Source organism: Dichotomopilus funicola, assembly GCF_033296635.1.
Source record: "Dichotomopilus funicola strain CBS 141.50 unplaced genomic scaffold C8A04scaffold_35, whole genome shotgun sequence".
Lineage (NCBI taxonomy): Eukaryota > Fungi > Ascomycota > Sordariomycetes > Sordariales > Chaetomiaceae > Dichotomopilus > Dichotomopilus funicola.
This window is the reverse complement of record NW_026944056.1, coordinates 138,552-153,630: the sequence shown is the minus strand read 5'-3', so window position 1 is coordinate 153,630 and position 15,079 is coordinate 138,552. Positions and strand designations below refer to the sequence as shown.

The 15,079-nt window shown below is 55.7% G+C and overlaps 3 protein-coding genes across 3 annotated transcripts; 2 read left to right on the top strand and 1 right to left on the bottom strand.

Annotated features, from left to right (window-relative positions):
- Nucleotides 1-2,835: 2,835 nt before the first annotated feature.
- C8A04DRAFT_37614 (uncharacterized protein) lies at nt 2,836-4,640 on the top strand (the record flags this gene model as incomplete). Its single annotated transcript, XM_062783945.1, has 2 exons — nt 2,836-3,524; nt 3,590-4,640. The coding sequence occupies 2 exons, from the start codon at nt 2,836-2,838 to the stop codon at nt 4,638-4,640; spliced, it is 1,740 nt and encodes a 579-aa protein (XP_062636624.1).
- A 1,620-nt stretch (nt 4,641-6,260) lies between these two features.
- On the top strand, nt 6,261-7,207 carry C8A04DRAFT_12578 (nucleophile aminohydrolase; the record flags this gene model as incomplete). Its single annotated transcript, XM_062777383.1, has 2 exons — nt 6,261-6,389; nt 6,485-7,207. The coding sequence occupies 2 exons, from the start codon at nt 6,261-6,263 to the stop codon at nt 7,205-7,207; spliced, it is 852 nt and encodes a 283-aa protein (XP_062636623.1).
- Nucleotides 7,208-7,564: 357 nt separating this feature from the next.
- Nucleotides 7,565-13,151, bottom strand: C8A04DRAFT_37612 (uncharacterized protein; the record flags this gene model as incomplete). Its single annotated transcript, XM_062783944.1, has 4 exons — nt 7,565-8,976; nt 9,046-9,263; nt 9,883-10,207; nt 10,259-13,151. 4 exons carry the CDS (start codon nt 13,149-13,151, stop codon nt 7,565-7,567), a joined length of 4,848 nt encoding a protein of 1,615 aa, XP_062636622.1.
- Between the last annotated feature and the right edge of the window lie 1,928 nt (nt 13,152-15,079).

The following is a 15,079-nucleotide window of genomic DNA, read 5'->3' as shown; positions in this document are numbered from 1 at the left end:
TGTATGCATTTTGTGCTCGAGTGAGGGGCTAAATGATCAATTATCAAATGGCCGTGGCTCATGTTGCTATCCAGAAGGCTTCGGTAGGGGTAGGTTGCTAGTTTTTTCATTGAACACGGGCGGCAAGAGCTTGGGATGAGGGGTAAAACCGCCACCAGAAAAAACAATGCGCGGCCGAGGGTCGAATTGGAATCGGGAGATCGGCTGCCCCTCTTGATGTGACTGTGGACGGGCGCAGCGGCCGAAGATCGATCTGGAACATCAGAACATCAACTCGAGCGACCCGCTTTTCTTTTGTTGCTACCAGGATTGGGCGAATACACAGCACGTACCTTTCGGAGAGGCGATAATGCCAGGAGGAGAAGAAGGGTTCCCGCTCGGGGGAGGCACTTGGTGGATGTTGGGCAGTTAATGGGATGATCAGGTCGCTTCCTCGGTGTTGTGCATGAGCAACATGCAACAAAACCGTTACGGGGTTAAGAACGAGAGCAGCCTCGGGTCATCTGCAGTTGGTGGGAGCGGCCGGTCAACTATAGATGTTTGTTTCGACAACACGCCGAGGTCTCGCTCCTCCATCTGTGAAAAGTGAACTGTGTGGTACTGTGCTAATGGAGAAGAAGAGCAAGACAGAGTATCAATCTCAACAGAAATGAACTTTTCGATCAAACTGGTGTTTTGTTCGGTACGTGCTACCTTCCATTGTTAACCTTCAAAAAAAGCTGATTCAATCCCTCGGCCATGATCGCCCCAGATAACGGGAAGAATCGGAAGACCTCTGAGTGAACGGGCAAACAGAGCAAACGCATTGACATTGAATGAGATGAATTTTCATGTGAGGGGACAAAGAGTGGTTTCGCCCTAGCAGCAACCCAAAACCTATCCTGAGCAAAGGAGACTCGAGGACATGTTGTCTCCAGTCAAAAGAAAAGGTGGGGCAACCGTAATCGCACCGAGCACTGTTGGGGCTTCGATGTCGAGGCGACCGGAGCCGGGGTAAACTCGTTCCAGAAGGGCGTAGCCAAGGCGTTGTGTTTCGGCTGTTTGCACGACAAGAGTCGAGTTGCCTACGCCGTTTCTGTCGTCTGAGTTATGGAAATTCCTGGGGTGGCTTTGAATATGTATCCAGGTAGTTTTTAACTCTCCTTTGATGTAGAAGACCGACGTCTCTCCGTTTACCACCAGTGGGACGGGAGCTCGTGAATGGGAGGCCTGCTTTCCATTTTTCAAACTGCCATGCCTGGAACGGTAACAAAGCAAAATGGCTGGAACGGGTCACACGCTCAGTGTGGGGCCCCAGAACCTCCATCCATGGATTGTGCATTCCAGCCGCGAGCGTCTGGGTTCTTGCCTCCCCACGCCCCTCGACCCCTGCAAGCCCGGTGACCGTGCTGCGAACACCCCTTGAAGCCCGCCTGCAAATTCTCAATTCTCGGCACTGGGAGACGTCGCACAGAACCCCAACTGCAGAAACTGCCAGTGGCTGTTTTTTTCCGGGTTTTCGCTTGCTCCCGGGCTGTCCGTCCTCCACGTCCGCGCAAAGCAACCAACTTACAACTGGTTAACTGCAGTTGTTGTTGTCGACCAACTTCGGATCGCCCTCAGTACCACCTGCTGCTGGAGCGCCCTCTCTTTGGCTTTTCCATTACTCAAGCAAAAGATGGCCCTCGCGTCATACCAGTCTCAAACTCCCGGACAGGGCCGCAACACGTACTCAGCCAAAACGTTCGCTTCCCCCCTTTGAAATCGAACCTTCCTCTCCTTCACCTCTCTTTTTTTTTAAAAAGAAAAGTCACGCTCTTAAAAAGAAAAGTCACGCCGAGGAGCGAAAAGTCGACGACGCGTTTCAAGCACCGGGCAATCATCGGGGCCACACCGAGTGTATTGTAAGTTGCCTTTTAGCTGTACATGTTTCACACACTCGCTTTTGCTCTCCCATTTGCTCCCCTAGTTTGGTCACATTACAACTCTTCCCGCGGCTTGCGCTGTCACTCAGCCTCGCCTTCTTTTCTCATCACCACCACCCAATTGAAGGCTCTCGCCAAGCCACGGTCGACTGCCGGTTGGGATGCGGGAAAGGAGACATCTGTGTCGTTTTCTCGCTTCGTGGCACTTCATCGAAGTTCGGCGTGGCAGATCATGCCAATCCGCCGTTTGCCATACGTCGGTCGGCCTTGCACGAGTTTGGACCCGTCACCTGGCTAGGTGATAAGCCACTGGCACTGGCCCTCCGCAAAACCCCCATTCTGGACCCCCAAACCCACGCCCCCGTTGGAGCATCAACGCCCCTCTGCGGCACATATCCCACGTTTTGGCACCAAGCAGCCAACGGGAGCCCGAGGGCGTGGGATCAAAGCTGCGAACCAAGCCTGCGCGAGGTGCCTAGACTTGGAGGGCCGGGGCACATACCCGCACACCGACCGGCCTTCGCGCACGCAATCCGCTTCTCGGACCACCACACCTTTCAACGATACACTGGCGGGAGATCCCACCCGCCCTTCGTCGCGCCTTCTTTTCCCTTTTTGTCGCTTTTTGTCCCCTCCTCCCCTCCCCCCCCTCTCCCGGGCCTTTCTCAACCCTCGTACTTGGGTTTATTCCGGCTCTGATCCTAATTTTCCTTCAGCCCGCTGTGGAAATCGGCCGTCGCCTTTGTCGTCTTCGTCCACCAACGTGCCCCAACAACCATTCCGGCCAAGTTCCGACGAAAACCCGAGACAAGATTCTTCGCTACCGTTTGAGCTCCGTTGATGCGGGGATCGCCCGGACTCACGCCGCTGGAGAAGAACTGAGAGGTGCTTTGGATTAGCCGTCCATTGGGCCAGGGATTAGTTCGTCAAGATGGCGGTAGTCCTCACATCAGAGGACGACAGTTATTTCTCGTCGTCCCTCCGCCGTTCCCACTCACAACCGAAATTTCACACCCAGCGGCCAGGTTTCCGCACTTCCTCGTCAACTTCCCGGCTCAACGAATACTACTCCGAACCCTCGTCAGCGTCAAGCATCTCTTCGGCACCATCATCTCCACGGGCCGCCAATGCAGAATCTGCGTATTTGTCAGACTCTTCTACACCAGCCACGAATTTCTCGTTAGCTTCGGATTGTGACGAGACATCAACTACTCTAGATGATGACCCCGTGTTTCAGCAATGCGGTGGCTCGGGGTATTTTGGTCGCCTGGAAAGCTATGACCCACTTCCCAGTCCGCAAGGGGAGTCTGAGGAGCTTGACGACATGGACGCCCAACTAGGACACCAGCTCGAGTCCGACTCGACCGCAACATCGAGACCGGGGAGTCCAGACAACATGGGGCGAGCGGAGGACGACATTGCAGTACGGGCACTGCCGTCCATGCATGTGGACTATTTGTCACATAACTGGCGCGAGGAAGATATTTGGTCGTCGTGGAAGCTTATCGTCTCAAGAAGAGGCGATTACAACAACTCGGCCCGGTTGGAGAATGCGTCGTGGAGGACATGGATGAAGTCCAAGAACAAACTCGACACGGTTTCAGCCGAGACTCTAAACTGGTTTGTTCAAGCCCCCGGCCCTCCCTCCCCCACCTTCCGTGCACCTGCTAAGTGGTCTCTTGTAGGCTCAAGGATAACGACGTCACATGGCTTTACGGGCCCTTGCAAACAGGCACTTCCAGCTTGCACCACACATCAACCAATTCTACAAGCGCTAGGTTGTCCAAGTCTAACTCATTTATCAACAACAAGAAGCCCATCTTGAAGAAGAGGAGCATGTCGGAGATTATGCTCCAGCAGTCTCTGTCAACTTCCTCGCTCGTGAAGCAAGCAGCTGCGGCGGTACAAGCCCAGCAAAAAGGGAACCTGAAAAGGATAGGGCGGCGCCCAGGTCTTGAGCGGGCCGCTACCGACTACATCACCTTCCCGTTCTCATCTCGTAGGCTGAGCCACAACAATTCCAGCCTCTGCCCCTCGACGAGTTCATCCGGTGTTGTGTCCCCAAATAGCGGACGGAAACACATTCACTTCAACGAACAGGTTTCACAGTGTATTGCGGTCGACATCAAGGGCGACGACGACGACGACGAGGTGGACCGCTACCACTATAACAGCGACTCGGATGATGGGGTAATCATGATGAAGCGAACCCGATCCAAGAAGCGCAGGCCGATCCTGAGAAAGACAAAGAGCCACAACCACGGCGGTGAGAGCAAGACCATCGCGATGCTCCCTTCTACCACGTTGAAGTTCCGAGAGGACACTCCCGATCCTGCGGAAACGGCTTTGAAGCACAGCAAGAGCCCAATACTGTCTCCTTCGTCGTCCCAAGAAACCCTACGCCCATCCAAGAAGTCTAGCAAAATTTTCTTTGCGGGCGATGAGGATGAAGACGATGATGACGAAGATGAAGAGGAGAGGATCAGCATCCGCCCTGGTACATTCCCGGGCTCCCAGTTCAGTGAAGGGGGATCCGGACTTCGCCGATCTACCTCCACGGCCAGTCTCTCAGCCGAACCTGCCGGTATGCGTAGGACCGCATCTGGGATGTTCATGCCCGCAGAGGGAATAGCACCCAGCTCTCTGGATGACGGCATGGTCGGTCGCATCCTCAATACGGTAAATACGGCCCGGGACATCGTCCACGTCATCTGGAACGTAGGGTGGAGGAGGTGATTTTTGTGGCGAGACCGCGTCGTGTTAACCATTCGTGTTGTTTTTCCCAGAAGGATGCTGCATTTAATACCACTCGACTTCGGCGCGATTCGAGAAGTTTTCAAGGACTGTACGACTAAAAAAAAACCGAAAGAGTATCAGGCGTTCTGGGTCTCGACACAAGCGGGATTTGCCTCGGCTCAGGATCGACGGAGCCGCTGTTTTGTTTCGATCTTTGTCTTTTTTTGCGAGCATCGTTCAAGGTTCGGTTTTGCGCGCTTTCATCACGACAGGAAACATGCATTGGTCGGGGTGTTTCGAGCACGGTTGCTTGTTTTACCCTTCTTTTCAAGGTACCGTATTTTGTTATTTTGATTTTGGCTCGTCTCGAGCCAATACTACATACACCATGGGAGAGACTTTGGACGGTGTTGGGTGTTCATTGGAAGCCAGGGCACATACACTACAATACCCACGTGCTGCCCTGGTTTGGGGCTTGGCTCTTCTTCATTTTTTCCTGTTCTTTGATGGGTTGGGCGGAAGGGGGGAAAGGGGGGATAATGGTCCAGGGATCGGTTGCTATCGGTGCCTGTATTGGTAGTGCCTGCTATCAAAAAGATAAAAGGGGTCAGGTGAAAATATATCGCGAACGTCATATCGATTACTTGCCATCTTGTTGATGGGCATTGCTGGTAATTCAATCTTTGCCGATCGTGTTGTATTCTCTCACCGGGGTGCGACATAAGAGGTCCCAGGCTTCTTGTTTGATGTTTCTAGATCGGAACCAACAAAAGTGCAGCTCGGAAGGAATTAGCTAGCCAGGACTAAGAAAATTCAAAGAGAGAGAAAAAAAGGAAAAAAATCAAAAAAGCTCACTGCTCACCTTATCCCCCTAGAGAGGGGGGGAGGGGTGAGACAGCTACGAAAACCGAGTGGTTTTACTTCAAGCGCCAACGACAGGAATCGAACCTGTGCGAAGGCGGGAGTGGAGGGCATTCGGGGATGCCCGCGCCCCCCCCCAACTGCGCTATTCGACGGTTTGGGGGCTGCTACTTGGGGGGGCGTTGGGAAGAGTTGCGCAAAGGTGGGTTATAAGGGACTGGAGAGAGGGAAGGTATGTGCGATGGGAAGGCATTGGGGATTGTTTTAGCTGTACAGAGTAGGGCGGCCGGGATTGTTCGAATAAACGACCATTGTGCCGAATTTGGAATACCTAATGAGGACTAAGCTCTACCTGTACATATCTGAAAAACAACCGACAAAAATCAGTTTCGATTTGGAATTGGAATTTTGTGAGATAGTAAATACAGTCAATATGTCTCGATGCTGTGTGTTGTTGTCGTCGATGTTCGGTAGTCCCAAATCGAAGATGGTTGCCCCACCCACTCAATCCGGAAGGAGCTCGGACCCCATGGGCTCCAAGGCTGTGGGCTGCTTGTGGGAACGCGTGCATTGGGAGCTGCCTTGAGCTTGCCCACCAACCCCAACTCCCACGTCAAGCTAGCCCACCATCATCGTCGAACACCACCTTCCACCTGGACCTAAACGTTTTTCCCCCCCACGAATTACCGCCGCATAACATACGCCGACTTTCCTCTTTTCCTCGACCCCGAACTCGACCGATAGAAACGGAACACCAAAATGGATACGCTTGTAGCGCGGTACAGCCGCCCCGCATACCACGAGAATGAGGTCCTCTCTGAGCAGGAGCAGCAAGACTTCACGGATACTGTCCCCAGCCTCAAATTTGCCATGCCGCCGGTCGCCCACGTAAGAATTCTTGATGTTTTTGCACCATGGGGAGTTGTCTCACTGTTGTCCTCCCGGTACTGACAAGCGGCCCGTTGTGGCAACCCAATGAATAGCCCTCGGCCTGGCTCCGCGCAGCAACAGACGACCGATCAAACCCCTCCTGCCCGATCAAGATTGCACACGGCACAACGACACTCGCGTTCCGTTTCCAGCACGGCATCATCGTGGCCACCGACTCCCGCGCCACGGCTGGCACCTGGATCGCCTCGCAGACCGTCAAGAAGGTGATCGAGATCAACTCGGACCTGCTCGGCACCATGGCCGGCGGTGCCGCCGACTGCCAGTACTGGCTGGCCTGGCTCGGCATGCAGTGCCGGCTGCACGAGCTCCGGCACAAGCGCCGCATCAGTGTGGCCGCCGCTAGCAAGATCCTCGCCAACCTCGTGTACCAGTACAAGGGGATGGGTCTGTCGATGGGCACCATGTGCGCCGGCGTGACTAAGGAGGAGGGCCCCGCGCTGTACTATATCGACTCGGACGGCACCCGGCTGGCGGGCGATTTGTTCTGTGTTGGGTCGGGTCAGACGTTTGCGTACGGTGTGTTGGACGCCCAGTACCGCTTTGACCTGTCGACGGAGGAGGCGCTGGAGCTTGGCAGCCGCAGTATCCTGGCGGCCACACACCGTGATGCGTACTCGGGTGGTTCTATCAATCTGTACCATGTCAAGGAGTCGGGCTGGGAGAAGCACGGGTTTACGGATACCAACCCGGTGTTTTGGAAGACGAAGCTGGAGAAGGGCGAGTTCAGCAATGTCACGAGCAGCCTTGACGATTAGATTGGGGTTGATTGGGTTTAAGAGTGCGGGTGTTGGTGGGTACACAACCTGGCTTCTTGTCTTGTGCCTCCATGGGAAAGGCAGAAGGCAGGTGAGTTGGGCATGACAATACAAACAAAGAATACAAATGAGAAATGACAGGACCAATGTACATGTAGTTGCGGGCGTAATGAGCACTTGCATACACTTTATTCCAGCTACCCCCCGTTCTCATGTTGAATACACGCCGTGTCATTGGCACAGTAACAAGTTGTTCGCGTCCAAATACTTCTAACAGTAGCAGTACAGTTTACTCATACAGGGCTGGCATAAATAGCGTCGGCTACTTTGGCCAACTTGTGTTTCTAGGGCTCCCCCTTAACCCCTTGAACTATCCCCCTCAATCCTCTGCTGGTCCCCATCAACTCGATACCAACCTTCCCGCGCCATCATCCCCTTGGTTTGCCGCCCCTCCTTCTCATCCTCCCTCAACTCGAGCGACCAACTCTCGCTGTCATCACCACCTCTATCGATCGACCACGTCTTCTCCGCCAGCACCGACAACTCGCTCCGCCACCCAGCCTCCCACATCTCCATCGCCGTCCACGCAATCATAGCCGCATTATCAGTACACAACTGCGGCGGCGGCCGCACAACCTTCACCACATCCGGCCCATACCCGCGCGACGCCAACACTTTCGCCACCACATGCATCAAGAACCGGTTCGACGCCACCCCGCCCGACACCACCAGCGTGCGCGGCACATCGGGCCGCTTCGTCTGCGGCCTTTTTTGGCTCTGCGGTCCGCCGGCGAAGCGGTCCAGCGCGAAGACCACGCGGTTGGCGACGTGGTGGAAGGCGAGGCGCATGGTTTCGCGGGCGAGTTCGCGGCGTTCGGGGACGTCGACGATGAATTTTTGGAGCATGATGTTTTTGGCTTGGCCGTGGAGGCCGGAGAGGTTGTATTTCATTGCGCGGGTTTCGTGGAGGGGGGGAGTGAGCTGCCAGCCGTAGGTCGGGGAGATGTAGGGGGCGATTTCGTCGGCGCGTTTGGCGGGGGGTTCGTAGATGTAGTTGTACTCGGCTTCGGTGAACTCGGGAGGGGGGTTGGAGGTGGGGTTGGAGGTGGGAGTGTTAGAGTTGGGATTGTTGGAGTCGGAGTTGGAGTCGGAGCTGGGGCTTGGGTCTGGCAGGTCGAAGGCGAAGGACTCGAGGAGGGCGCCGTACATGACGTTTTTGGAATCTTTGATGGTGGGCTCGGGGAGGATAGTGCGGGCAAGCTTGTCGAGCATGTCACCGATGGCAGTGGTCCCTTTGGCCTCGGCTAGGATGGAGTGGGAGACGGCGGATCTGGTGAGGACGAGCATGGTGTGGCCGCCCGAGAGGAGCAGGCTTAGGAAGGGGAACTCGGGTTTCTGCTGCGGTTTCTTCTTCGGTTTCTTCCCAGCGGGCTTTGCCGGTTCGGTTTCAGAGGCTGAGGCCGAGGCCGAGGCCTTCTCGCCATTCTTCAGAGCTTCCACGAGACGTGGAGTCAGGGCATGTGCCTGCATGTGGTTCACAGCCAGTAACGGTACCTGCCAGGCCGCGGCTAACCCTTTCGCGGTGGACAGGCCAATCGATAGGGGCGATGACATGCCCGGGCCACGGGTGACGCTGACAAAGTCGGGCTTGCGGCGGTAGGAAACGGATTTGGTGACCGGGTCGACATACCGTATCCCAAAGGCAGTGGAGGAGGTTTCGGGCAAGGCTAAGACTGCCTTGTTCACGAGAGGTCCTATATTAGCCACATCTGCCTCGAGATACATATTAGCCCTGGGTTCTCTCATTCTTTCTTGACGGTGAGTCCCAACCAACGTACGTGACTTAATGGTGGTGATGGGCTCAACCCCACCAAACTCCCGGTTGTCGGATGTGATTTTCTCATTGAATAAAAGTTTCGCGGTGTCCCCTCTCTTCTCCAGAATAGCGACGCAGGTGTCATCACACGACGTCTCGATGGCGAGCGTGAAAAGTGGTTTGGTCCTGGTGCTACGATTCGTGCTGGCTTTGGACACTTGCCGGTAATGGAGGCAACATCTGGGAAGTGTTGGACGAGAGCCTATTATTGATGTGCCGATGGACAACCCGCGAGCCGTTGCACGCCTCATGGTGAGGGAATCCTATGGGGTTTTTACACCCCAGCGTCCTACAGTAAAGGTGAGTAAGTATAACTCGGTCGAAAATGTGACTTATTTTTTTCTCAATGACGCAACACGTACTGTTATTCCGGGTAAGAGGTTTTGGTTATTTTGCAATTTTTTGTTTATATCGTACGTTCAAACATGTCATTTCATGCCAAGGCATGGTTGTGTTAAACTTCTTGATCCATGAAAAGTAGTTCAACTCGTCAATTACGGCTGACAGCAGCTGCCAGCCAGCTGTTCAGCGGTTCATCCACCACAACAACAATGCTCTTCGATGCAAATAGACAAAAAATGTAAACAAATCGAAAATAGAATCCTTTTGCGCAAAGGAATCGAATGCAACGCCTATTTGATGCTTGCTGGGCTTATATGCCCTCTCTCCCACTGTGGTAACCCCCTTTCCCCCCAATGCACTCCAGAATAACCTCTAATCAACCTCTTGGAACCTGCAATCCCTCCTTCAATTCCTTTTCCTTTTTGTAAACAAAAACCCAAAAGAAACCATCTCCTACGACCGACTAACCCCCACCCAATTCCGATACTGGCACTGGCACCCACCTGTCCCACCATCCATCCCCCCAAGCGAGGGGTTAAAGTCCTCCCCGGACGAGTTGACCAGGTCCCCCGTGGTGTTCATGCGGTTGAGAACGAAGCGGGCGTCGTTCATGATGATGCGCTGGCGGTCGTCGACGCCGCGCACAAATGCGAACTTCTTCCCGCGCTCGCCGCCGTGTGTGTCGAGGGTGATGGTGATTGGGTAGGGGAATGTGCCGGGTTGTTGATCGGGGGTTTTGCTGTTGGTATTGCCGTTGTTGGTATTGCTGTCGCTCGTCGTTCCTTGGGTTGCTGTTGCGTCGACATCAACCGGAGAAGGCTGGCCGGTCCTACCCACCAGCCGCGTGGTATTCTCCCACCGCGTCCAGATCTCAACTTTGTACCGGACCGAGAGCCAGGTCACCAAGAACTTGGCCTCAGTCTCGAGGCTACCGCCATTCTCGTCCGCGGGCACCGGCGACGAGTCCATCCCGTCGCCTAGCAGCACGTCCACCGACTTGACGTACATCGTCTTGTTGAAGTAGGTATAGAAACTGTACCGCTCCGTCGGCAGGCCGCGGTCGTACAGCCGCACTGGTTGCTGCGTGGGGAAGGGGAGCAGGACGGCGGGGGCACCCGTGCCGTCGGAGTTGAGGGCCGGAGGGGGTGCGATGTCAGAGGCGTTGACACCGCCTCGGTTGGCGGTCAGGTTAGTTTGTATGGGTTCGTTGCCGTGGTCGTTCTTAGTGGCCCGACGGGTGAGGACGTTGGGGCCGATGCTGGCGTTGACGGAGTGGAGAATGCTGATGTAGAAGGGGGTCGGCTCGCCGGCCTTATCGTCTGAGACCACGCCGTCGGTGGTGTTGCCGAGGAAGAACATTTCCTGGAAGCTAGGCGGGGCTGGTTCAGATCGGAAGCCTAGGTTGGACTCACGCGGCCCAAGAAGGAGCCGTCGAACGAGGGAGATGAAGCCTGTGACTGGAACTTCTCCGCGTGCGTGCGTCGTTGCGGTGGCCGTTGCTTGTTTTGTACGGTTGGTCAGGGGTTCCCCGTTTCCACGGTTTTCGGGGTCGGTCGGCCGGGGCCGGTCGCCATTCACGTTCCAAAGCTGCCGGGAGTTGTTGTCGAACTGGATCTGGAGGACGAAGCTGGGCTGGTCGGCCCCGAACGGTGCGGCAGACTCCGCCTGCTCTTTAGGAAGCGAGCAGCTCCATAACGTGGGCGGTTGCACACACGCCGTCGTCGCGTCGGAATCTGGGCCGATCACTGTCGAGATGCCAGTGGGCATAGGCGGGAAGTTGGTGAGGTTCAGGAAGCGCGAGGGGATCTCTTCGACCGCCACCGCAGTATGGCGCGTGAGGATAATCCCGAGGGCGACACCCACGCCGGTCAGGATCAAAATGGTAATGCAGATGCCCAAGCACCACCGCCGCCGCTTCCTCCCTTCACGGCCCGGCCGGCCGAAGCAGCTGCCGCAGCAGGGGAAGCACCCCCGGCCATGCCACATCCGGCCCGCTTTGTACGCAACGACATCCTCCTTCTCATGTCTCCGCCGCTGACGCTCCGTCTTCTGCCGGACGCCACGCCCAGAAACATCGATGTAATGGTCCCCGGGAATAAATGAGCCCAGCGGCCGGTCGGGTAAGATGGCGCGAGACTGTTGGGTTTCTGCGGGCGTGAGCGGAACGTCAGAGAGGCCGATGGCCCCCTGAGATGTCATGGTATGCGAGAGCCCGGGAGGGACAGGGCCCGGTGATGGTGGGAACGCGGCGTTGAGGGGGTGGCCGGGCGGGAAAACGGCGCGGTAGCGAGCGTTGGGGGGCGCTTTGGAATTCGAAGGAGGGGAGTAAGGTGGTGGCATCTCGCTGGAGGCTCGGACCTCCTCTTCCTCGACGACCATCGCACGAGGCTTCTCCGATCGTTGAGTCATCCCCGGGTGGAGAGGCGCTGGTGGGGGTGCGCGCGAGGATGAAGGTTGAGTGGTGGACATATCCTGGATCACGATCGTGGGTGTTTGCGGCTGGATCGTGGGCACGGCTCGGAGTTTGTTCGATGGCCCAGCTTCTGGGCTCAGTGGGCTTGTGGCAGCGGCAGAAGTGAGTGGCGACTGTTTCTTATCCACGTCTTTCCACCACTTTTGATTCTCCTCCACCTTGGTATGATGACTGACCGCGGGGCTTTGTGGTGTAGGTGGCCCAAAGGGAGAGGTCACATGGTCCCACCAGCCTTGAGATCGCGAGCTCCCGTTTGTGGCTGCCCGTGGCCGGCCTTTGATCCGCAGCGACTTTCTTTGTGTGACCGCTGGGCTGCCATCTTCCTCAAACAGTGTGATTGGGGTGGCCATGTCATCGTCATCGTCATACACCGGCGTGGCAATGGTGTCCCGACGGCCTTTCTTTTCCTTGGTAGTTGAAAAGCCGGCGTTGTGGCTGCTCTCCGGGACTGGCGAGAACTCGGTTGTCTTGTAATAACTTGGAATCGAAGGAACCGCGGGCACAAACCCCCGGTCCACAATCCGCGGCGATGCGCCGTCCTCCGTGTCGGGCGACCAAGCAGATACCGGCTGGTCGGGAGAGGTGACCTTGGTTGGCTTGAAGTATCGGGGAAACTCAACCGGGGTTTCAACGACCGCAGTCTGCGGGCTGATAACCACGTCCGAGTCTGACGGCATCGCGAACCCGATCACGATGGGCCGCGAGGCGGGCGACAAGTCGGCCTGCGGCGAGACCTCGGTCACTAGCTTCTGGACCCTCTTACCCTTTGTTGACTTGCGCCGAAACCAGGCAAAGGTCCCTATCGAGTCGTCCGACGGAGCGCCTTCCAGCGCCTTCAACGCCGCCACATCGACAAACTTGCCCGTCCTGGTATCCGTGGCCGATCTCAGTTGGTGGGCAATATGTTGGTTCTTCTGCTGCTGTTGAAACTTGGACATATCGGTCACGACTTTGATCCCCGCCTGCGCATTCTGGGCCTTCTGCCTGTTCCGAGACTTCAGCCTTCGCAGCCCCCGCATTGACTGGCGCCCGAGGGAACTGGGAGCCCGCTGAGAGACCTTACGCCCGGGTATCGTAAGCGTTTCTTCGCCTGAGGACGCCTCGAACTTAGCGGGGAGGGGCTGGGGCGTCGAACCGCCCATCGTCGTCATGGGCGTCAAAACCTCGTCGTCCTCCCAGTCCTCCCAATCATCCTTGGTTGCGGCAGACAGGTGGTTGCCCGCGCCTGCGGTAAGCGACCGCGGGTTGCTCATTGTGCGGTTGCTGTGGTGTTGCGATTAAGGGTGTGTTATTTTTTCTTTCGTATCGATTTTGAGGAAGCGCTTCGCTTGGGGTTCCTTAGGTAATTCTTCAAGCCGAGGAGAGTTGGCGAAGTTGGTAGGTAGTGAGTGGGTTGCCCGCACCCAAGAAACAATAACGAGCGTGGCGGAAGGTATGTGTGACTTGAACACCGTGATTACAGAACAAGGGAATCTACCCATGTGCCTGAGGCTCAAGAAATAATTAAGATGTTTAGTCCGAAAAGTAGAGATCGGAAGAAAAACACACAAGTTCCTGCCTAGGCTCTGCCTATGGCCTCGTGGAGAAAGTCAAAAAGAGAGCGTGACCCAAACGGGTGGTGACAATAAGGAACGGGAAGTGAACAGGAAGACAATGGCAATGTTCAGGGGGAACAAAAAGGGAAAAGAGAGTCACCCGGGCAGCGTGTGTAAAGGCATTACTTTCCGCCACGCAGCTTTGCCAACGTGTCGCGTGGTATGGCCATACTTCTAAGCCCTCTTGCGTCGGCTCCCTTTTTCAACCTTGCCTTCCATTTTCTGCGGCCGCCCTGTCTGCAGCCCTCTCGAGTGTTACCTTGCCATGTTCACCCGCTATGGACCTGGGCCAGACAGCCGCTGTCGCCAATAGCCAGGCAGGAACTCGCCGGCCAGCTTCCTACCCTGCTCCCGCCCCATGTCCCAGTTGTACGTCTCATCGCATCGTAGTGCGTTCTCGTGGGCGGCGAAAATGAACACCCCTTGAAGGCGACCGGGTCTTTGTTTGGAATAAGCGCTTTGTGGTGGTTTGGTGTTGAGGGATTGGCCGCCGCGAGCCGCCCGGAGTTTTGTTGCCCCACTTGATTGGCTCGTTGTCGCGAATTGCTCTGCGCACTGACAGGCCAATCGCCGGCCAGCGGCTGCTTCCACCCCAAACCACCGCAGCTTTTTGTTTTGCTTCATCTTGCACGTTTCTCTCCCAGAGCTTTCTCGAAGACGCGTCATATAGTCTCCATCTCCTAGGTTTTCTCACTTGAACACCCCTTCCCCCCGCGGCTTTGAGGTTTCATAACATCAATGACAACGTCAGTTCAGGGTTCCGTTTCACTCCGAGACCTGTAGATGCCAAGCATTTGACGGGCCACTCGCCAGCTCTGGGGAAGACCCACTCTTCTCCACCTCAGCGGCTCTGGCCCTGCAGAGCGCCTGCAAGCGAGCGCATGCTCGGCGGCTGGAAAATCGGGTAGCAGCTGTTTTTGGCACCAAGCACATGCATACCCGGCCGTTTGTTTTCAAGAAAATATCTCGGGCCCAAATTTTACTATTCGGCATGCCGGGTACCGGTTGCATATCGGGCCTTGGTTGTGGCCGCAGAATTCAAATGGCCGAGGCAGAGTTCAACCGTTTTCTGGTGCTGGGGGAACACACTGAGTTAATATCCTACGTTGAAGCCATGATATCCCACGGGACCTAGACAAATCTCGGCAACAACAAGCTTGCCATACGTCTACACTAGCATCTACTCTGCGCGGACCCAATGACGGATATTGCAGCATAAGGTCTTACCGAAGAGTGTCGTCAAAACAGTCAGACGAGGTCCTCGTGTAACGAGGCAAAACGCCTGTAATCTGGGAGTGCTTACCCTCCGTGGGAGATCAATCGGCGTCCCTGTGGCTAATAATTCAACAACTGTTTCTTCATGTTTACACTACAATGCTGTCAAAGTTTTCCGGGGAAAAATGAACTTCTGATAGCCTGGCACTAAGACCCGGCATGGAGTTCCCCTGACTGTGCCCCACAATTGCTTCATTGCTGATTGTGATCCCCATGAGAACCTCGGACTGTTGCAAGAACTGTGGAGGCAGCAGGTTCTTCAAAAGAGTTTATATGTTTTGAGAAGAGACTGAAACAGTCCACATCTTTGG